This window comes from Oxyura jamaicensis, chromosome 14 (assembly GCF_011077185.1).
Source record: "Oxyura jamaicensis isolate SHBP4307 breed ruddy duck chromosome 14, BPBGC_Ojam_1.0, whole genome shotgun sequence".
NCBI classification, from domain to species: domain Eukaryota; kingdom Metazoa; phylum Chordata; class Aves; order Anseriformes; family Anatidae; genus Oxyura; species Oxyura jamaicensis.
Genome location: NC_048906.1, coordinates 8,323,504 through 8,345,643, shown reverse-complemented (window position 1 = coordinate 8,345,643; position 22,140 = coordinate 8,323,504). Strand labels below are relative to the sequence as shown.

The following is a 22,140-nucleotide window of genomic DNA, read 5'->3' as shown; positions in this document are numbered from 1 at the left end:
TTTTTGGCCTGGTTACCTACTTGGTGAAGATATTCTGCTTCCTGTGAAATCTGCAAAGTTTGAGCCTTACCATTGCAGCAGCAAACAGTGGTTTGTTTGGAGGAAAATTCTGTAAGCTGCTGAACTGCTAGGAGCCTGTCTCCCAGCTTGGGTGGCTCCTGCAGGATCAAATATCCCTGGGGATGTGATACGGCTGCTCAGGCAAGAAGCTTTGTCCCCCATGTCAAAGTATAATGCAATCCATCTCTAGTACTTTGTATTTTACCATTATCGGTGGCTTTTTCTCATTGTGTGTGTGTGTGTGTTTTTTTTCCCCACTCATTTCTGGCAAAAGCCATGATATATTTAAAGTTCATGTTTAACAAGATACGATCCTTAAGGCCAGTGTTTCATGACAGATCATTGTCACTTGAACAGACTGGAATACCCTACAGGAATGAATGTACGAATGACCCTATGAATTAATGTTTGGGGTCACCAAACAGGGTCAACAAGCAGGGGCTCTGGATGCTCCCCTCAGAACAGGAGTTGTTCGGCCTGTAAAACACACAGCCCCTGGGCATCCCCAGGCATGCGGATGGGGAGGATTTCCTTTTTAATAATCGCTTTTGATCCCCAGTTTGAATCAAACTGCTACTTTTCCTATTTATACCAGCTCCTGTAACTGAATACAGCCTATCTGCAGGGAAGCTCATAAATTTTGTCATTGACCAGTGTTGGGACTTGAGGTTGTGTGTCTTGTTCTTCTGGACCTAACTTTATGGATATTTCAACACTTCCAATGTCTGGGGGGCAGCAGCACAATTTCTTGGCATCGCACCCGCTTTGGTCAGGTGTAAATGAGCTCTGCAGGTCAAACTTTGGACTGGTATTTGGGACAGGGGTTTGTTGGCAGCTAAACTACGCTCACAGCAGCGAAGACTTTGACTTAAAAAGAAGAATTGGGCCAGTAGTTGTTTGCACATCTTGCATTTCAGATTTTTACTTCCAGCAAGTGAATGAACACCCGCAATCCAAGGCTGTTACTCAGTAACTGTCACAAGGACCGGTCTTACTTGCAGTGTATCATAAGTATAAAAAAAAAATCAGAAGTATATGAGAATCTATAAGTCAAACACAATAGCTCCCAACACTGTAGTAAGTTATGCACCATCTCATAATTTATTATAATACAAACAAGTCTGTCAAACACAATATATTTTCTATTTATGAAAATATCAATATTCACAATTTAAATAGGTGATAGGTCTCATAATTTTATATACCAGCAACTCATCTAAAAAGTATTTTGTTCCTAGCTGTGGTCTGGAGGGACATATGCCTATAAGTAATTGTAAAACTGTCCATTCACAGCATATTTTTTTTCTAATTGTAGATGCTTGAAATATAAATTAGAGTACAAAAGACCATCTACAGAACAAAGATGGTTTTGTCTCCAGGATACTTCCCTAAATAATGACACTATATGTGCTTGGTTAAGTTTTTACTACTGGAAAATTAGGAGGTATGAATAACACAGCAAGACATTGGCTAGTTAGCAACAGTCATTGCAAGATGCTTCACAAAACCAAAAATAAGGCAAGTATTATCAACAGTAGCTCCCATATGGCAGACTAAAAAGTCAAGGCTTTATTATCCAAGCTGAACTCTAAGAAGGCTTCAAATGTCTGTTAACAAGATACAGCTTGATCCAAAGCCCTCTTAAATTGATGGGGATTGGGAAAATCAACCACAAAAGCCACAAGCAACCTTCCCTTTGACTTCAAGGAGCTTTGGAAGTAAGCTCTTAAAGCCCTAAATTATCAGAAACGAAATGACCAATCCACTGTACATGAAAATTGCACCGTGTCATTTCTAAAATGATATGGAAAAAGGTTGAGTTGTTTTTCGAATGAAGTTACAACACTTTAATGAGTTGTTTTTAGTTGGAAATAAATACTCACACAAAAAGATTTTATTTTTAAATATGGTAATTTACAAAAATACATTATTAGAACAAGAAAAAATCAGATGACTGCTAGTTTGCAGGATAAACATGTTACAAAAACTGATAAATCACACCATGTGTATGGCAGCATATGCCATGCACTTACTTTATATTTTTTTAATAAATAAAAGCCCTAAACATTCACTATTTTCTGTAATGTTACTGTTATATTAAGTAGAATAGTGAACTTCTTGTATAAATATTTTTTCAATAGATACATTCTCAAAAATGAACCACTTATCTATATAGATATTGCACTTCAGACTCATTCACATGTAACTCAAACTAGCATTCCTCATAACAAGTTTAGCATAAAAATAAGTTATAAATACAGTGTTTTCCCCCAAATGAAACATACAGTACCTTTTTCGTAAGGTAACTTTGGTTACTATCAACTGACATAAAGAACGGAGAGGTTTCTGAGTAAGGTAGAAGGCATGGCCACCAGACTGAATTTATGTAAAACCCTAGCAAAGGGAGGAATCATTTTAACCTTGCTGTGATAAATACAGCAAGGCTGAGCATCCCTTTTATGCTTTATTATTGCAAGTAAGTGTGATGTTTGTTGAGATTAGAGGGACAAACAGCCTAGAAGATGAGGGGGTTCTTTGCTTCCCTTCAGCTCTGAGGAGATTGAGGCTTGTAGCATTCCTTTGGTTGCCCAGGTTGGTGAGGGTCAGCTCTCAGTCTGCCAGCCATTCCCTTCTCTTGGCTCTAACCAGCATGGGGTGCTCGAGCACCTCGAGGGGAAGTGCTGAGCATCTCTGGCTGCGGGCTGGCCCTCACTGCTGCAGCCTGGTGGCTCTGCTGCTGGGAGAAGACCAGATGGCACCTGCTCACTGTCCCCTTTCTGCTCTTCCTGACTGACCTGAGAAGTCTCAACTTTTCCTGAGAAAGCCCCTTCATCTGTAAGCCAGCCTTTGCATGGGGCCCCACTCTTCGTGGCTTGTGCCTTCTGCTACCATTTCTTCCCAAAACGTGCTTGGGTTTGGGGTGGGTATTGGTTTTGCAGGATGCCAGTAGGAGTGGATGTGCAAATGCATGACAGAAGGAAACCAGGCTGTTGTCCTCAGCAGGATTTCTGCAGATTTCTTAGGATGTGATAGTGCACCAAAGCTGAGCTTCCCAGGTCATGGAGGGATGCCTTCAGCCATCAGATCCCACCAAATCAGAATAGATTGGATCCCTCCTTGGGGGACGTCACTGTGTTAGTCCCAGATGCACCGTGAGCTCCCTGCTGGTAATGGAGATGGGCACAGACACAAACACACTGCTAGCACCGGGCTGTGTTTTGTTTGCAGTTACTGAGAAGCTGCTGTGTTCACTGACCAAATTGTGCTTGTGTTCACCATGCAAGGAAGTCTGCCCTCCCGGTCAGTAAGGCTGTACAAAGTGCCCAATTATAAGTAAAAACTTGGGGTACGTGATTCTGAGAGACCACATGCCAAGATCTAAAAAGGAGATAAAAGAAATGCCCTTTCAGCCTTTCTGTAAATCTCATTTTCTACACCCAGCATTGCTGGGATGCTGGTTTTTGAGTGTGGAGGAAGAGAAGTTAAGCTGCTTTAAATAAGGTAAATATTTGAAACTGATCTATGCTTTTACTGTTGAGTATTTAACGGATTTAATGGATTTCTTTCACAAATAGTCTGTTAACAATTAAATGGCAAATCTGCAATAGGATGGTATCATCCGTCAGGAAAAAAATCTTAGGTTGAGGTTTTAAATACATTTATTCCCTAAAGGCCTTGAACATGGGGGATAACTGAGAATCTTCACTGGTTAACAAGGAATCTGAATGCTGTAATCACTCCAAACCTTGCAGGACCAGCTTCTGTGGGAGCTCTGCATCAGGCAGGATTTGGCCTCGCACTTGAAAGTCTTTAGACACCTTAATTGAAATAGCTGGGAAAATACGCTGCTTTTGTTCTTGGCTCTAGAAACCTCCCTCCCTCAAGCTCCCCTGTCTTGGTCACATCTCAAATAACTTAAAACATGAACACTGGCAGCTTGCAGGGTTGCTTTCTGTGCCAAGGCTGTAACAGGCCATATATCGGTCCTCGAGCTCGCTCAAATGAGCTAAAAAGGGCTTGTCACAGTTCATGTCTCAGGGACTGCTTCCTGCCAAAAGGTCTTGGCAGCAAGTCTGTGCGGTGGTATTTCATGTCAGAAAGAACACATCATTTTTGGCAAGTGCACGCAACAGAAATGGCACCTTCCACAGTACTTAAAAGCATCCATTTGCTCTGTCGATGGTGAACTACATGGTCAAGTAAGACTTTGGTGGTGGTTTTGAAAGGTCTTAATTAAACACTGTTGTGAGTTTCCCCCTCCAAAGACTTTGGACTGCACTGGTGTTTGGATGCAAAACATTAGAGTGCGACTGAACACTAAGACTTGAACTCTGAAGCATATTCAAAATGCTATGTAGGAGACGGAGGCGTTTGCCTTCTCGCTCTTGCTCCTAAATCAGGTGCTCCTGTTCCCTCCTAACAGTCTCATCTGCCCTCAGCCTCCCAGGGAAATGAAATCAAATGACCACTCCTTAAAACAGCCATTTCAGCAGATGTGGTTACATCCTGAAGAGGTAACCACTTGTAAAGAACTTGCACCTGGAAACTCCAGCTATTGCCCTCTTCATATATCATGGTGATATTTTTATAGGCTTTCCATTCTTATCATACTGGTAAACAAGCATTTTGATGCAATGAGAGTTGGCCGGGGAAATCCAAGGGCTGCTTGTTATTGAAAAGTTATGGTTTGTATAGAATTGCACAGGTTGCTTCTGACACTTAAAGAAGGCTTTCAGTGTGGCAGCTGCCATTGTGCGAAATCTTTTGCTAATAAAACAGTAGAGGAAGAAATTAATTGCAGTGTTTAGCAATGCTAGCATATTGGCAATGTCCGACACAATATGTACCACCCAGCTGTTGTTTATAGGCGATACGTAGAGGTGATACAGTATCATGATTATTCTTGGTGCCCAGAGTATGGCAAAAATAGAAGTTATAGTAAACAAAATGGCTGTTGTTTTCCCTGTGGAGTACCCTCGCAGTCGGAAATTGCTCTTCCGTCGCAGCTTGTACACAATGATCGAATTAAGGATGAAGAAGATGGAGCAGGGCACCAAGTAAACTGTAAAGCAGTGGATCCAGATGAGGACATGATGCATTGATGTGCTTATGTAGTCTTCAATCCAAATGTTGGGCCACCAGTAGTAGGGAATGCTGGTCAAAAAGCAGGTGATGTAGACACTTACAATGACTTTTCGAGTGCGAGCAGGGTAGGAGACTGTATGATACTTAAGTGGATGGCACACAGCTATATACCTATCGATGGTTAGTGGAACCGTAATCCAAATGGAGGTATGGATGGAAGAAAATTCCAAGACCTCAATTATTTTGTCCAGTACCTGAGGCATCTGTTTATTTAAGATGAAATCTTCCATGAGGAAGTCGACAAAGACGATGAAGAAGAGAACCAGGATGTCAGCAGCAGCTAGAGCTAGAAGATAGTTATAGGAGGACTTCTGCCTGCGAGCCACGAGCTGGGAAAGGATGATGACTGTCAAGATGTTTGCTGTGGGGACAGAAACACACAGTTAGGCCATTAAGACATAACGTTACCTTTTCTGAGCAACTGCTTGGAGCAGTAGCTCTGTTCAAACACTTGGCAACATGACCTTTATTAAAATCTAAGAAACCAAAAGGAAAATGCTGCAGCTGGGTCCCTCAGAGCAGCTGTCACGCTGAGAGGAGCATGCGGCTCTACTCCCAGCTGTGGGAGCACTGTCACTTCTTGTCCCTGCACACCAGGACAAGGGACAGAAAGTCCTGATAGGGGGTTAGGCAGCATCCAGCAGCCATCTGCCACCTCCTCGGAGCTGGCCTCGCAGCTGCAGGCACAGCAGGAGCATCCTGGGCAGGGGGTGCTGGGTCCCCCCACCCATTTGCAGGGTGGCAGGAGGGAGCAGCGAGTTGGGCTTGCTGCTGAGACAGCTGCTGTAGGACAGCAGCTCTCCTCTTACCTGTTGTGCCCAAGCTGGCCCTGTATCTGGCTCGAGTGGGATTGCATTGATCGGAGGACTCCCAGGGAAGCATGTGTCCCTGGCTCTTCCTGAGAACTGGAGGCACTTTGCAAGGCTTTGAGAAGTTCCCAGCTCTGCCCAGAATGTGCCTCCTGCTGCTCAGCACTGTCTGACCTGCTTGCCTACAGATGGGCTCTGGGGAAGCATCTCTCTTCCCACCACTGGAACAAAGATCTGCTTGCTTATCCAGAGCTGCTCTTCAGAGTTCAGCTCCTTCCCAGCTTACAAGGTCTTTTGTCTTGGGAGTGATACAGCCTGTAAGGAAATCCTGCTGGTCAAATCAGACGTGATGGATGTTCTGGCTCAGCACAACTGTAAACATCCCTGAGTTTCCTGAAAAAGCTTCTGTTTGCAACTCTCTGGCCACAACACAGACCCATCGCCTAACCCATGCCTAGAAGTGGTACGTGGCACTTAAATAATAATGCAGTAAAGCACTGCAGGATCTTGTCTTTGCTGTTTTCACTGCCTGGTTTGTTTCAGACTTCTAAAGCTGCGACTTAGCTATTCAACGTAAAGATAAACTTTACTGGCTGGTTGAAAAGGGATTATAAAATATGTAAGTGGATATAAATGCTCTACAAAGGGCTTGGTCCTACAGCACCCGGCCTGGCAGAGCTCCCCACAATGGGTACGAATAAGCCTTGCAGTCCTTGAGAGCTTTTCTGTAGCCGTAAGGTGTAGCCACATTTTAACTACTTGCTTATGTTTGCTAGAACTTACTGGGTAGTCTTGAATCAGGACAAAAAATCCTGTAGTTCCTAATAGCAGCATGGCTGGAAGGAGACAGGCAAGATTGTTCCCGTCAGAAGTTTAAATCACTTGGCTAGAATACCTGAAGTAGTGCTTAAAAATCAGAGTGCTAGCTTACTGTATAACAGACTGCCAAATGTTTGTATTTGACATTTTAGTAAGTGCTCTATAAATCACCTCTTCTGTGCATTCACTGCTTCAAACATTTCTGCAAGTTTTGATGGGTTTCCCAAAACAAATCAATGATATTAGTAAGGATTCCTTCAAATTAGAGAGAAAGGAAGTTAAAGGCATTAAAGTAACAGTGACCTGAGACTTATGTCCTACAACTGAAAATGCACATTTTAAAACTGTTTTACTTGGTACTGGAGAAAATGTCCTCCTTCAGAAATCTGCTTTCCGAGAGCAGATTTCTGTCATTAGGGGAATGAACTGCAGCAGAGTGAATGATCTTGAGTAATAGCCCTCATAAGTGTCACCTATTTCTGTATTAGCTGAATTTATTAATTTTGTATCTTGGAACAAAACTAGACCAAATACGACAATCAAATGAATCCTTCCCCAAGTTAAATTATGTAATTGTCCCAACAGTATTGTCTGAAATCACCTTCAAGAGAATTTTCCTGAGTCCACCCTCTGTTAACAGGAATGTAACCTCATGGATTTCAGCTCAGAGTGGCCGGGGGGGTGATGCACTCAGAACTGCTGTGCCATTTTTTCTTTACTTGCTTACAAAATGCTCCTGTTGTGCCTGCTGATGAGCCCTAGAGGTGTGGTGAGTGATGTACTGTCAAGGAAATCCCTGAGGCAGAGGATTTGACGCGGCTGTGCCAGTTGCTGTTGGTTTTGGCTAGCCAGGCTGAATAGCCTGGCTTTGCAGATATTGGATGTGACCCATGGTGCTCACCTCCACTTTAAATCCTTTGGATTTGATTCACTCCAGCAGCTGGAGCTTGCACGCAGTGAGGGGGACAGCTGGGGACTTTGGCCCCTGCTGGTAAATTCTGGCCATGCTTGCAGAGGAGCTCCTGCAGGGATGCCAGAGCTGCACTGTGCCCAGGCACAGCACCATTGCTCCCCATACCTTCTGCCCTTTCTGGGGGCGCTGCTGTTTGGTCCTACCCCCTCTTTTTTTCCTATAGGAGCAGATTTATGAGCAGGCCTTTCCTGTCCCCTCTCCCCGGCCCTCCTCAGGGTTCCCAGCAATGGCAGTAACAGCATGTACTGAAATGCAAGTTATCCGTCTAACGCCAGCAAGCTTTGCTCGGTGAGCCGGATTAGAAAATTGATCTGACAAAAGTACATGCAAGCTCTGTCCAATTTTTCTGCAAGGGTTACAATATCTTGTATTGGAAATGCTTTCCCTGGGATCACATTAGTGCTTTTTCTGGCTGGATGATATGAAATATAGTAACGTCAGTGACTTAGTGAAAGCAGATATATAGTGGGGTGCAGCAGAAAGCTGCCGGTGTGGCAGTGTCATAGCACAGGGTTGGGGAGTATTTCTCCTGCTGCAGGCTGTGTAGGGAAAGCAAGGAGGAACTATGGATAAGTCTTATTTGGTCCTTCACCTATTTCCTAGTCGGTGTTAAGTTGGTCCTTGGTGTGTCCTCAAATGCTGCCTAATGCTCAATAAAATGGGAAATGGGAGGGAACGCTGTTCCATGTGAACAACCATGCCCTTGCGCCATCACCTTCGTGACTCCTGGCTGCCTACTCAGTGCCCTGAGAGTTCTCCTGTGGGCAAAGGTGACCTACTGCGGATGAAGGGTGAGAGAAGCATTTAAGACAGAGACCACATTTTGACCATATTTACCCTAATTCTTGTTCTAATATTGTAATCGGGGTGAAGACTGGGATGATAATGGAGATATAAAAATATCTCTGTGCTATACAATGCACGCAGCTTACAGCTGCTGGATAGGTCAGTGCCCCTGAATTGTCCTGGATGGCAGTATCCATTTCTTGCAGTGTTTTTTCTGGGTATTAAGTAGTTGAGATAATGTGAAATTGAAAAAGATTGATCATTGTGCTGGGAGTTGATTAGGGGATGACAGATGGGAATTTATGCCAGCGTCGCTTGCTGCAGTGCAGTATTTCGAATTTATAAATATTTCGTTGAGAACTGGGGCTTGATTAGGGACTTGCTGGCTGGAGCCTGAAGAGATGTCACTAGCAAATGATGAGAAGCAACTGTAAGAAACGGTGGAGTCTTGGTTCTTCCCCTTTGATTGCGAGGATCTATTGCCTTTGAAAGACAGCTTCTGAAGGTCTCCGACACCCAAACTCCATCAGTCTGTGCTGCTCAGAACATGGCAACCTGTGTATCAGAGATCGTCCTTTAGCAGTAACCTTGGCTCTTGTGTGGGTTTGGGTTCCCATACCAAAGCCATGCTGCCTCACTGAGCCTCCTACAGCGCCTGAACAGCCTTCTGTGCTGCCTCAAAGTGGTGCCTGCGACCTAAAGGCATTGCTATTTCCCCAGCTCCTTGTTTCGTGGATTACAGTCATAGCTCTAATAGTGTCTGACCATGGCTTTTGGGGGGGATTCACACAACTCCTTCCATTATCACTGTGTGAGCTTAAGCAAGAGCAGTTTTATCTGTCTAAAGAAGAAATAGGCATATTTCTTGGGTTTGTTTCTTTTATTGAGAGCATTTTGCATGTACGCGGCAGGCTGTGCGGTGAAATAGACTTTACAACACAAGTGGAAGTGCTGCTGGGCTGTGAATAAGGCCCACTGTGTGGTTCAGTGGCTCAGTGTCATAAACTGCCTAAATGGAGTAGCCATGAGGGTTGCTTACTGAGCGCGATAAACATTAGGTCACTGGATATAATGGACACCTTTTACCAAATACAGTTGTTGCTAGGATCCCTACGAATCATTGTGCAATGTATGAAACTACCAGCCATGCATTAGTCACCTGACTGGCACGTAGGCTGTTTATGAACATGAAATTTTAATTGCTATGGAAAAATATGTTAGTCACATCTCTTTCATAGTTTGAAACTGTGAGACTTTACCTTCAACGTACTAAAAATGTATGCTGAAAAAAGGGATGTTTTGGCTTGGTGGGAATAGATGATTTCCCCTTGGCTAGGAGGCAATATTAAAATGTAAACATGTACTGTGTTCAGCAGGCTGATTTGACCACAGTTACTAGCACAGTCGTTTGCCAGTGGTTACCAGATCTGAGATGTGAGTGGCATTTAGCCTTTACTTTGTGTGGGAGCTCTCTGGAGACACTGATGACAACAGGTGATTTCTGACAGGCTACATGGCAGGAATGATTTTAAAAAACAAATGCCATGGCAATGTATATATCCGTTTATTAGGGATGCTGGCTATAGCAGGTTAGATGTTCTTTTTAAAACAACCCCTGCATCTCATCTGTCATGAAAGAGGATGAGGCAGTTCCACATTTTTCTCTTGCAGATGGTATGGGTCGGACTCAGCACTTCAGCAGCTGGGAACAACCTTTCGAGCGATGCCTGCTCATGGCTAATGTATTTTGTTCTTCTCCTTTATAATCATATCCTGAGATCCTTTCTTAAACAGTTGCCAAGTGTAAAGAGATACTTTATAGAATATAATTAGTGCAAGTTTTTCCTTCTCTGAGAGTCCCTGTGAGGACTGATTTTAAAATGAATTGATTTATTTGTTGTTCAGTTGTCTGAGCGCTGCTGAGATGCATGCACCCACTCACCCCTGGGAGGGAAGAGCCATCAACCTGTACTGCCTGTGCGTGCATCATCTCCCAGGGGATGGGGAAGGATCCAAGCCAAAAAAATAAGCAGCACAAAAGCTACGACATGAGTGTATGCAGGATTGCAACTTGAGAAGGTTTCACTCCTTCTTGAAAGGCTCTCGTGTGATTTGCACTTAGAAATGGTGGACAGACCATGCCAGGTTGGAGGGCAGAAGTGAAACCTTTAACCTGGAGACTTAGCAGCTGCCAGAGAAGATGCAGCATAGCCTTGCCCTTGCAAGTCACAGGTGAATTAATGAATTGGTGCTACCAGACAGACTCTGACAGTGAGATCTGGCCTCCAGGGTCGTTTTTTCTCAGTGACAGCATTTGTTAACTGAGGCACCTTTGGGAAAGAACACTGAATGGGGCACTCTTCTCAATGGCTGGCGCTGGCTGTAATTGGGTCATTGAGGCCAGAGAAAGATTTTAACCAAGCCAAAAGCTCTTCCTCCAATTTTCAAGGGCGCAGAGGCTGTAATGGTGCGGCGACGCCAATGGCCGGTATTCATTTTGAGCCTTGCCAACCACTCAGGCTTGTCAAGTGCAGTAACTTGTCTGGCAGACAGGTGTAATTACATTGCATTGCTTTCGGTTTTCTTAGACAGTTGGAGTAGGCATTTGCTCCTAGTGTTCATAAAATAGAAACGTTTTTGCAATATGAAAACAGCCAGAAGGAAGACTGCACTAAGAATGCATGGAGGCCCAGCAGCCACGGACTGGTGGGGAAATGTGCTTTCATGTCAGAGGGATCTAGTTGTCCTCTTGTTCTCTTAACCCCCTTCATCTATGTGCGACTATCTACTTTGTGCGACTGTGTTTGGGCCAGAACATGACTTTCATTCCACGGTCTGCTGCTGCAATCTCCAGAGCAGCACCATAAGCCATTCCCAAGCAGGTAGGATCTCTCAAAGGCAATTTTTGTGAATATTTTCCCCTTCCCCTTTGCCTACAGCTGACCCCAGTGACACAGCTGTATGGTTCCAGAAAAAGTATTGAGGGTGGTACTAATAAGGTGTTTTTTTTGTTTTCAGAGCTGTAGTGATAAATCTAGAACACCTCATGGACACACCACAAAGTATATTTGTATATTTCTAATAACTGGCGTTTCATGCATTCCAAAACCACCGATGGAAATGCAAATAGAAACAAGCCTTGCAGGAGTTAAGTTGCTGTACGTTTTTAAGGATGTTGGATCAATAGTGAGACAGGATAGGCAAGGATATGCCCTTTCCTCAGCTGGGCCTACGGTGCAGAAAGCCTCTAATGACCTCAATGTTCCCCACACAAAGCCTTCCTTGGAGGCACCTACACAAGGATGGAAATGTCTAGAATTTTCATCTCAACGCCTAGCCTCGCACCATGCTACTAGGGCAGTAAAGCTTTTTAATGGAAATCTGTGCTGGGAAGAGAAAAAGCAATCTGCAAAATAATGCAGAACTCGTAAAAGGGATTTGGTTATTCATGTGACATAGCTGGACAGACAGAATTTCAAGGCAATTCGGATGTCTCACTTGGCAGGTGTCTGTGCTTCTGAATGTGGGCTGTCGGCAAAGTTTTAGAGGTCTCAAGCTGGGTAACTTGAGCTTGAGGATAACAAAATCATTCTACCCACTTGAAATCAAACATCAGAGCACTGAGTTAAGTGCCAAAGGTATTCGATAGGATGACTAGGATGGAAGCGGGACCTGGTGATTTCATAAGGGCAATATCATGAATTCTTTACTGAACATGAATAATTAAGAGGATTTTACCTTTGACTGCGGTTTTGCTAAAAACAAAGCCTTCATGTCTTCCTAAAGCATTAGCTAATACTACAGGAGTTCATGCTCACAAGCCCCATGGCTGAGCTTTCTCAGAGACAATGCCAACTTTACACAATAAGCAGGAAGTTACAGACTATGTAAAACCATCACAATTTGGCTTTATTTCCCCCACTGTGCACGTACTGCATCCACACTTAGATACATTGCTCTTTAGCATGCCAGTCTGGACATTGAACAAACCACATCTGGAATATACAACTCTTTGTGAAACGTCCTAGCTGGAAGGAGCTGACTGACAGGCAATTTGTCTCGAAACCAAGAGCAACCTTCAGTGCACCTACCCGTGCAGTCAATGTACCTGATGATTGAAAAGTTAGAAAAGTGTCCAGGGGCTCTCTGTTTCAGATGATACAAAAGAATTTCAATGAAAAAAAAATCTGTTCAGTGTGTTAATAGGCAGGCTTATCTCCTCTTCCGTGGTTAAAGGGATAAAACTCCTCTTGGTCTTCTTCTACGCTGCTAATCATGGTCCTCCTTAGCTGCTCCTGCTTTCTTCCCTCTGCATGACCATACTGGTGTCCTGAGAAGCAACACAATACAACGTTCTCCTATCCAGTCACCCCTGAATGGCACAGACAGTGCTCTGCATTTTGGAGTTTAAGATCTTAACATAAATACGTATCTTTACTGTGAAGAATGAAAACTGTGTGTGAGGTCTCCTGTGCTCAAGGAAATAATTTTGGCTTTGTTTCTCTTCTTTGTGTCTCAAAGTTAATAGGAAAAGAGATTAAAGTCTCAAAAAGACCACCTGAAACAGGATGTGAAAGCCTTCGTGCCTAGGGATTGTTTTGCGCTTGGCCTGTGAATGCAGAGAGAGCATCAGGTCAGGAAATCTCGGTTTTGTTTGTCTGCCTACAGTAAATTGTTTTGATGTGTGTGGATGAAGGCTTTCTCCTGCTGGCTTGTGTCTGCTGATTCACCCCAATTTTATGGAGGGGAGCAGAAAGAGGAGGAGGAGAGAACTAAGTAATGGGGTGGATGAAGAACAGCGGGGTATTAGGCTGCCTAGTGCTTTTGAATGGCTTGACTTCTTAACAACTGGGGGCTCCGCATTACCCACCTACAGTGAAAACTGGCTGTGCTCTCTCTTTTGGATCGTTGTCATACCAAGGAAAAATCTCCTCCGGAGATTTTCCTTCCCAATCCATTTTTGCAGCCTGCCATACAAGGTTGTGCACTTCATAGTCTACTGAGCCTCCCCAGTATCGCACCTCGTTATCATCACAGCCCCGACTGCGTTGTTTCCCACTAATGTGGCAGAACAAAACTGAAGTTAGCAGTTGTACTTTGTAGTGGTGTTCAGAGATGCGATATCAAGTCCTCTTCTGCATCAGCATGGGCTCTGCCACACACTTCCTTTCAGGCTGCAAGGCGTTAAGTGGACACAGTTTCCAGACATACTGACCAAGCTAAACAGCTTCCATCTGCACGCCTTGCCGTCACCGTTTCTGTGCAGGAGCACTGTAATGAATCTATTCTTTTTCATAATGATTCTTCTTTCCTTAAAGAAAAAGATTCATTTTACATTAGGAAGTGACTCATTTTAAGTGTGTTGGCTGAAGTTTTGTTCCCCTCTCTGTCCACCTTGCTTCTGTACCATGCTGCAGTGCCCTTTGCTTGCTCTAACAGCTGAGCGAAAGTTCTGCCAATTTATTTGTTCTCCTTTAGCAGGATGCAATGTACTGGCTTTGGGTCCAATTCAGATTTTAAGTCAAAGAAAGTATGGTCTTTGAATAAAATCGGGGTTGAATCAGGCCTCAGGAGGGTTCAGTTCTTATTTACTGTGTGAAGTCTCTCTAACGAGCGGCAGCTGAAGAGTGCTGGTTTTTCTAAGTCATAACTCTGCGTGTAGCAATTCCCCCACTCACATTTTCAGCTCTTTTGGTACTTCTATTGTTCAGGTGTGTTGTTATGAGGGGCTATTTATTGAGGTGTTGGAAATGCTCTCTTTAATCAGAAACCTGTGCTGGGGTTGCAGAAGAATATACTAAGACGGTAAAAATCCAAAATGGGTCAGATGCTCCTGAGTAAGTGTGCAGTGTGACCACCTTCCTACCGCCCACTTTGGTATTTACTGGCTGCTACCTGCCACGTGAGTCACCAACACACATTGCTACCTGCCCCTCTGCCTACTCCTCCTCCTAACTGGGTCGTGCCTGTAAGCACAGCGATAGCCAGGCTCTTCAGGTCCTGTTCCCCTGACACCACTGTGGAGCTGAAGGAGCTGTGCTGTGCTGTGCACACACTCAGCTTCATTCTGTTTGTTCTGTGTACACCACTACCTCATCTCCTCCCCTCTTCCTTTCCTTACATCGTCATGCCACATCAGATTTTTTGCTCTTAGTTTTTATCATCTGATAAAATTTCACCCAGGTGACCTGTGTGCATTCTCTCCTCTTTTCCATTCTGCCAGTGGCAGCGACTCGAAGGGAGTGCTCAGCTGCTTCTCCCACCTCCTGTCTCTGCTGCTCTCTTCAGCACAATTCTGTTCTCTCCTGCATCGCTCTCTCTGTCTGCCTCCACTTCCCACCTCAAATGCTCCTAGAAGTCAGCCAGCTAGTAACAACCTGGATAACTGCCGTGTACCATTTGTGCTTATGTCTGCGGTATATACAAAAACTTAGTCTATGGGCTGCAAATCTTTTACCACGCAGACAGGGCATTGTTCTCTTGGATCAGGGATGCTCAGCCCGCAGCCCACCAGCAGTATGTGCCCTGCCAGGACCATTACCCTGGCTTGTGTGCCTCCCTGCACAGCCTCCTTACTCCAAGCTGCACACGGGGAGAAAGCCCCAGAAGGACCACTTCTCCATCATTTCAGCTTGCCTGTGCCTATGCTGCATTTTGCACAGGCGCAGTGCAAACGTTACACACCTGCGTGCTAATCTGACACCCTAGGAAGCATCTGCCTTGCTGTGTGAGGACAGCCAGCTGTCAGCTGTTAGGGGAAGGTCCGCAAGGTGTAACCCTCCCCTGGCAATGTGGAAAAGGGTAGGCTCCCCTGCTGAGCTCACACACTCCTCTACGTCCAGGCTACAGCTTCTCTCCCTCTGCATGCAGCCCACCGAGTGTGCTCTGTGCACGGCTGGGGTGTGAATGACCTGGGCTGTCCCCATCTCCGTGCCACCTTGCTCAGCAGCAGGTCTGACACAAAAGCTACCTGTTCATGCTCTCCAGTCAGAGGTACCCTTCTGCCACGTGTGTCCAGGCTGCCTTCCCGGCCTTCCAAAGTCGCGAATCTGCATTTAAGTTGGTTTTAAGCAGAAGCCTAAAGCATGAATGAACGAAACTTCTGTGGAACAGGCTCTCCAAGCAGCCACTTTGGAGAAGCGTTTCCCTGGGGCACCTGTGCGAGTGTTACCTCCCAAGGCCTTAAGGGTGCTGGGCATGTGCCCGTGCTTTGTGTCAAAGTGAACCAGACATCATGTGGTGAGGAAGCCAGCCTGCATGTTGCCTCGCAGCACTGTCAGGAGGAGGAAACCCTGGGAAGCGTGGATCAGGTCAGGCCCTGATCTACGAAATGCTGCCACCTTTTAGCAATACGCTATACCCCCAAAGCGGAAAGGAATTGCACAGCAATTCTGTTGGTGCTGCACCTCCTCATGAAGCAGGAATCAGGGTCAAAGCCAGCTGTCTGCAGTGAGCACTGCTGCTTCTGTGCCTGACCTTCCTGGCTGCGTTCAGAGGCACCGCCGCAGCCAGAGCTCTTTGGTGAAGCTGCTTTGTGCAGCTCACTGGCAAAGAGATGGACAGAGAGTTGATACTTGTTGCTCTTTGCTTTCTACCTTACCAGCCTTCTCCTTGACTGAATCTGAGCAATTCCCTCCCCCGCGTTCAACAACATCTCTTCTCTGACATCTTCTCTCACTAAATCAAGAAATGCCTCCATTAAGCCTTCCGGCAGCCCCTCTCTCACCTCCCAGCCAACTGGAGGTGCTTCAGAGGTCCTCCTCTGCTGACAGAAGGGGTGAGTGTAGGGAAGGCAGCGCTGGGGCTGAAGAACAGCTCTGTGAATTGTAGCACTCTCCCTGCTGTGGTAGCATCACCCCAGTTCTAGCACCACCACCACCTCTCTGCTCCTCGCTGTCCTGTGCTGTCTGTTCCCACAGCATCCCAGGGGTGGGACCACGTGCTTGCTGGCCACCTCTCTGAACAGGAATTTGCACATCTGAACTCAAAATGAGTTTCAGAAAGCAATATGTTTCTCTGTTCTGTCAGTCTGTGCCTAGAGAGAAAAGAACAAACCTCAGCTGGGCACAAGGCACAGTCTGGGAGGGGTGCAGGGGTGCAGCCACCCCGGTGTGCGGTACCTAACTGCGGAGGGTTGGCGTGCAGTGGTTCATCTGCTGCTGCGCCTCGGCAGGGGACGGCCTCGCTCTTGTCCCTGTGTGCATTGCCGTTACACCGAAGGGCAAAGGGAGTTCACTTTTCCCTCTTTTGTCTCTGCCTTTTCCAGACTTTCTGGTGCCTGGGTGAACGGAGGGGAGAAAGAGCCACTGCTGAGAAAAGGATCTGCTCAGATGCCTGGGTTACACAAGTGAGGGAAGCGATGCTTTCTCTGCATACACAATCAGGCCTGGCATAGCTTGGCCTCAAAGTGGAGTTGTTGAGTTAGTGAAATTTCCAACAGGCATCAGAGCAGAAAAGGCAAAAACTGTTAAATGTTTTCCCCTCTCATCGGTCCCGTCCAATACTTGTAGCAAGGAGTTAACCGTTGCCATGTCAGCAAAGCACTGCACTGGTGCTCTGTTTGAGGACAGGTCCTAGATGATGTTTCCCTCAAATTATTGGCACCCTGCAAAGCTGATTACCTAGATCCCACAGACTTCACGGCTCTTTGTCTAACAGGTAAATAACTGTGTTACCTCTAGAGTTTTCTAATGTTAGAAAACTGTAGAGTGGCTTCAAATTAAAAGACAAAAAGCTCTTTTTAGCACTGTTCTCATCCCATACCACATCCTCAAGGAAGCTCAGCTGTATGAGCCTTCCCCTAAACATACCCCACTAGTTTTCATCTCTTGCAATGTCAAGATGAGAATCTTAAGTTCCTCAGGCATGCAGCACACTGTAAATTTACTCAACATCCCGTACGTGTACGGTGTTTCCAGGTGTTAGTGCCAACGTTACCCTCAGATAACACACATGGAACAAGCTGACACACTAACACCTGATGTAAATCCACTGAGCTCAGCAGCACTGCACCACCAAATGTTTTGGTTAGTTCTGTTAAGTGCTATTGCTGGTGCAGTTGCTCTAATCAAACGGATGCTTGAGCTCTTCAGAAATGCGTGTCACCATTGCTACTTTGGATCCTTCACCCATTGTAAGCATGTTCTTAGAATGGCAGCATTAGGTCTGTAATTACAATGCAGTATCCCTAGGGAGCTGGTGCAAGTATGTGCAGAACACTCATTAAGTGATTTTTCTTGTCTACACACGTAAGATTTTCCCCCATTTAAGAAACATACAAAGGCAAGCTTAGCCACAGACCGCTCATGGCAACTTCTTCACTGGATAATCTTGAGAGGGTCCTGGTCAGTTCCTAGAGGATAGATGCTGAAATCGGAGCCTGTCATTACTGCGGAGATCTGAGGAATCAATGAAGGGGAAACCACCTCCTCAGCCCTGCTGGCTGGGTCCCTTCAGGTCAGGGCTGAGGCTCACTGATGCTGTGGAGCACAGACACTTGCCAGTGCCCTGCATGCTCAGTGGGTAAATGCAGGACTTAACTTTCCAGTTCTCTGAACTATTAGCCAGTCTTCAAAATTTAATTATAAGCCAGAGAGAAATGAAAAAAGAAAAACACACACAAAGAACATCAATTCATATGCAGAGTGGTAATTGCATATGTGCTGTTCAGAGGCAGGCTTCTCTTCATGTTTGATTAAAAAAAAATTCTGTGAATTAATTGCTTGGAGAATATTATTTTCTAAGCCAGAGAAATTAAGGTGAACAAAACATGTAGAAATTGCAGACTATTAACTACCAGTGCTGCTTGCCATCTGCATGACACTTTAAACGTGCAGCAGTAGCTAGACACAACCAAACTCTCCCGAATTGCACCCTTTGAATGCTGCTTCATCTCAGCAATGCCGATTGCTCTAACTTTGCCCGACTCATTCTGCCTGTCCTTGGGATCGCTGTAAAGTCACTCTGAGTCTGGAAGAGCTGAGCCAGGGAGTAAGCCTAATGTTCACCCGCCTGCTTGAAGCCCCCCATCTCTAAGTGCAGAAGAGGTGCTGCAGGCACAGCTCCCTGCAGTCCTGCACTGTCTTGCTGACGGCCTCAGACAGTCCCCCGGGAGGAGAAACCTGCTGGGTCCCCAGCCAAGACAGGGATGCCGATTTGATGCTCGCGTGGCATCTGGGCATTTTGAGCTGTGGTACCCATGTGTGGCAGCGGTGCCACACAGGTGTTTACACCAAGCCCGGAACTTCCCTTCCTCCCCACTCATTTTGGGGTCTCTCTTGCTTTTCTCATCCCATTTCCCCCAGCATCATCTCCGCCTTGTCTTTGTCCCCTTTCAAAGTGGGAAATAGTGCTGCGGGTCGCACAGCCTGGAGGCTGGTGGCAGCGAGCTGGGACTGCCTGCCCAGCTCAGTGCCGTGCTCAGGGATCTCAGGGTGGACGTTTCCATTACCTCTGCGGAGCACAGACCCCAAAAGCTGACTTTCCAGATGCCTCCGGCTGCGGGCTCCCAAGCCTGGTGCCTGGCCAACCCTGAGCCTCAGACAGGGCGCTCCTTCCCCGCTCCGGCTCCTCCAGGAAAGCGCCAGAAAACCCGGACCCTCGCACTTCTCCTTGCCCCCGCCGTGACAGGGGACAGCCCCAGCGCCCTCCCGCCCGGTGGCGCTCCATCTTGTGTGCGGTGGAAGCAGAAACTTCGCTCCGGGCCGAGGCTGGGTGCCGAGGGGCGAGGGGAACCGGGCGGGCTGCGGGCACCCCGGCGGCTCCCCCCGCAGGAAGCCCGCAGCCCCGGGATCCCGCAGCCCGCAAACTTGGCGGCGGGGAGCGGCACTCACCTGGCAGCCCGAGGCACAGCAGCAGGCTGTAGTAGACGACGGGCGCGTACCCCAAGCCGCAGCCATAGCGGTGGTGCGCCAGGAGGGAGCCGTTGTGGAGGTGGAGGTGGTTGTGCTCCATCGACCCGCTCTCCCCGCTTGCCGCCGCCCGCCCGCCCCTCACACGCTCGGTGGTGGCGGCGCGGCCCCCGCGGCGGGAGGAACCGGCACCGACACCGGCACCTCACGAAGCGCCCCCGGCCGGGCGGCGCAGGGCCGAGGGGCGGGCAGGGGGCGAGGCCAGCCCCAGCCCCTGCCTCAGGCGGCCCGGCCTCGCCCCCCGGCCCCGCCGCTGCCACCCGCCGGACGGGGCCCGCCCGCCCCCGGAGGCGGGACCGCGGATGCTGAGGTGCGGAGGGTTGAGGAGACGAGAAGGGCCCCTGGCACCGCGGGTGGGTTGGAGACTCAGCGAGCTCTTCCCGCAGTGAAAGGCAGCAAACACAGGGGAGGGTGTCGAGAGGATGCAGTCGGTCTCTCTTTAGTTTTGCCAGTGAGAGGAGGAGAGGCAGCGGGCACAAACTGAAGCACAGGAGGTTACGTTTCAATATGAGGGGACACTTCTGTACTGTGAGGGTGACAGAGCACTGGGACAGGTTGCCCAGAGAGGCTGTGCAGTCTCCTCCTCTGGAGATATTTAAAACCTGCCTCGATGCCATCCTGCACAATGTGCTCTAGGTGATCCTGCTTGGCAGTGGGTTGGACTGGGTGATCTTGAGAGGTCATTTCCAACCTCGGCCAATCTGTGACTCTGTGTTTCTGTGATTCTGAGAAAAAAGAATTTTTTGCCAAGTCAGTGCGCAATCACTGGGGCAAAAGAAAAAGCACTGTCAGGTTTTATTGGTGGCATACCTGCCCGTCAGCCAGATATTGTGCTTTGAAACCAGCTAGGAAGAAAGTAGTAAGCCCTGACATGAGGGGTTTAATCTGTAAAAATTGAAACACAAACCTGGGGTTAATTACGCTGTCACTCTCCTCCCCACAGCACCACCTGGACTGCCAGCAGTGCAAGACGCCGCGCTCCCCCCATGACCTAAGGACACGCATGCAATTCAGGTGTGGCAAAGCAAAAGGGAAACTGGGTTTTTGGAAATGTTCTCCACCAATTCCGTAGCATTTGTGTATTTCAGCACATAATGTGCACGTAATTAATAAAGGATTTGGAGGTATGCTTGTTATGTTAAGCTGGTGGAGTACGGTGCTATGTGCTACCGATTAGCGGGCTGGATGGCTGACAGAGCATTGATAGGTGCAGGAGGTTGTTGTCTAACGATGAAATAGGTGCTTAATTGCAGTGCACTTTCATTGGGCAGAAAACAAGTTTGTATCACCAAATGTGCGTGTGTTTAAGTCCACAGCCTGGCACCGTGCGTGGGAAAAATCCCATTGTTTTCTATGGCTGCAAGCTTGTATGTGTGTAATGTATGTGGGGTTTGTCAAAGAAACAGTGCAGTGGGGATAGGCATAAGAACATAATGTGTGATTTGCAAAACTAAGCAAAGATGTGGTCTGTGCATAATAATACAGCATAAAAGAGTGTTACAGATGAGAAGGCACCATTAGGACAAAAACTGTAACAGATCATCAACTTACTAAGCAAAAGCATGAATGTCTTTGGGTTTCCATGATCTTGTTTGAAAGGCGGTTTATATTCTGTTTGGAAACACGGAGAAGGGGCAAGCAAAGCTCTGATCTTGCAAAGACTTGAGTAAGTTAGTTTGCTGGGAGACATAGTGAGATTATTCACATGTTTAAAATATTTAATAGAAGAGGACTTTTTGAAGTGTGCTAAAACTGTTGTCAAGCATCTCAGGTTAAACATGCTGGAAAAAGAATACATTTTTCTTCTTTTTCAGTAGATGACTGTGGATGTACCCTTAAAGATGGTTAGAGTCTGCTTGTATGGCCTATAAGTGAATGCGTCCTCTTTAAAAAGAAATCTTTTGAAACAGTTCATTCAAATAACCCACAGAGTTGCATAAAACAGTGTATGTGGTGGGTGTGATAATAAGATATAAAGCCCTGTGAATTCAACTCTTCCCGTTTTTTTCCAGATTTTTAACCTAAAGGTTTTCTTGTTATTTGAAAAAGTATAGTTTCTTCTTGTGCTCCTGCAATAGAGCTGATGAGGAAAGATCTTTTACTGCCTACTGAAAGTGAAGTGGTGATTCCTGGAACCTTTTCTTAGGCAGCGTAAATGCATCAGCAGGACTGAAAGCATGACTCACTGTTTCGAATCAAAGTGAAGTTTATCAGCAAAGAAACGTACAAAAGGAGGAGATGGCAGTGGAGTAGTGGCTTGGCACTGTGGTAGTGATGGTTAGAATGCCTCACACACTCAGTTTGCAGCTCAGTGGGTCTCAGTTTCCTGATTAACACAAGTGAAATCCCACAGAAGCCAGAGGCTAAGGAAGCGTCTCCATCATCCATTTTTTATTGTTCTTCTGCCACTGTTCTGTCTGGCCTAGTTTTAAACATCCTGAGCAATAGGACTTCCCCGGAGAGGTTTCTATAATAGTAGCATTAGTTTCTCAGAGTTGTCTCCGGGGCACGGTTCAGGTAGCTGCTTGTATGCCGGGAACTTTTGGTCATAAGAAAATTGATCTTTTCCCATCTCTCTGCTTTGAGCTCCCGCTACAATCCCCAAGTTGCATGGGACTCTGTTGCATCTGATGTATTT

The 22,140-nt window shown here is 46.5% G+C and overlaps 2 protein-coding genes and 1 long non-coding RNA gene across 3 annotated transcripts in view; 1 reads left to right on the top strand and 2 right to left on the bottom strand.

The window, feature by feature from the left end:
• IQCK (IQ motif containing K) overlaps positions 1-22,140 on the top strand; it is a 183,673-nt gene that overhangs the window by 118,329 nt on the left and 43,204 nt on the right. The window lies entirely within an intron of this gene.
• Positions 1,139-19,718, bottom strand: GPR139 (G protein-coupled receptor 139). Its single transcript, XM_035339192.1, has 2 exons — positions 19,425-19,718; positions 1,139-5,566 (listed from the first exon to the last, which is right to left on the bottom strand). The coding sequence occupies exons 1-2, from the start codon at positions 19,543-19,545 to the stop codon at positions 4,632-4,634; spliced, it is 1,056 nt and encodes a 351-aa protein (XP_035195083.1). The 5' UTR covers positions 19,546-19,718; the 3' UTR covers positions 1,139-4,631.
• Positions 7,956-18,604, bottom strand: LOC118174121. Its single transcript, XR_004754554.1, has 2 exons — positions 16,713-18,604; positions 7,956-16,627 (listed from the first exon to the last, which is right to left on the bottom strand). It is a non-coding gene; the product is annotated as an uncharacterized LOC118174121 (long non-coding RNA).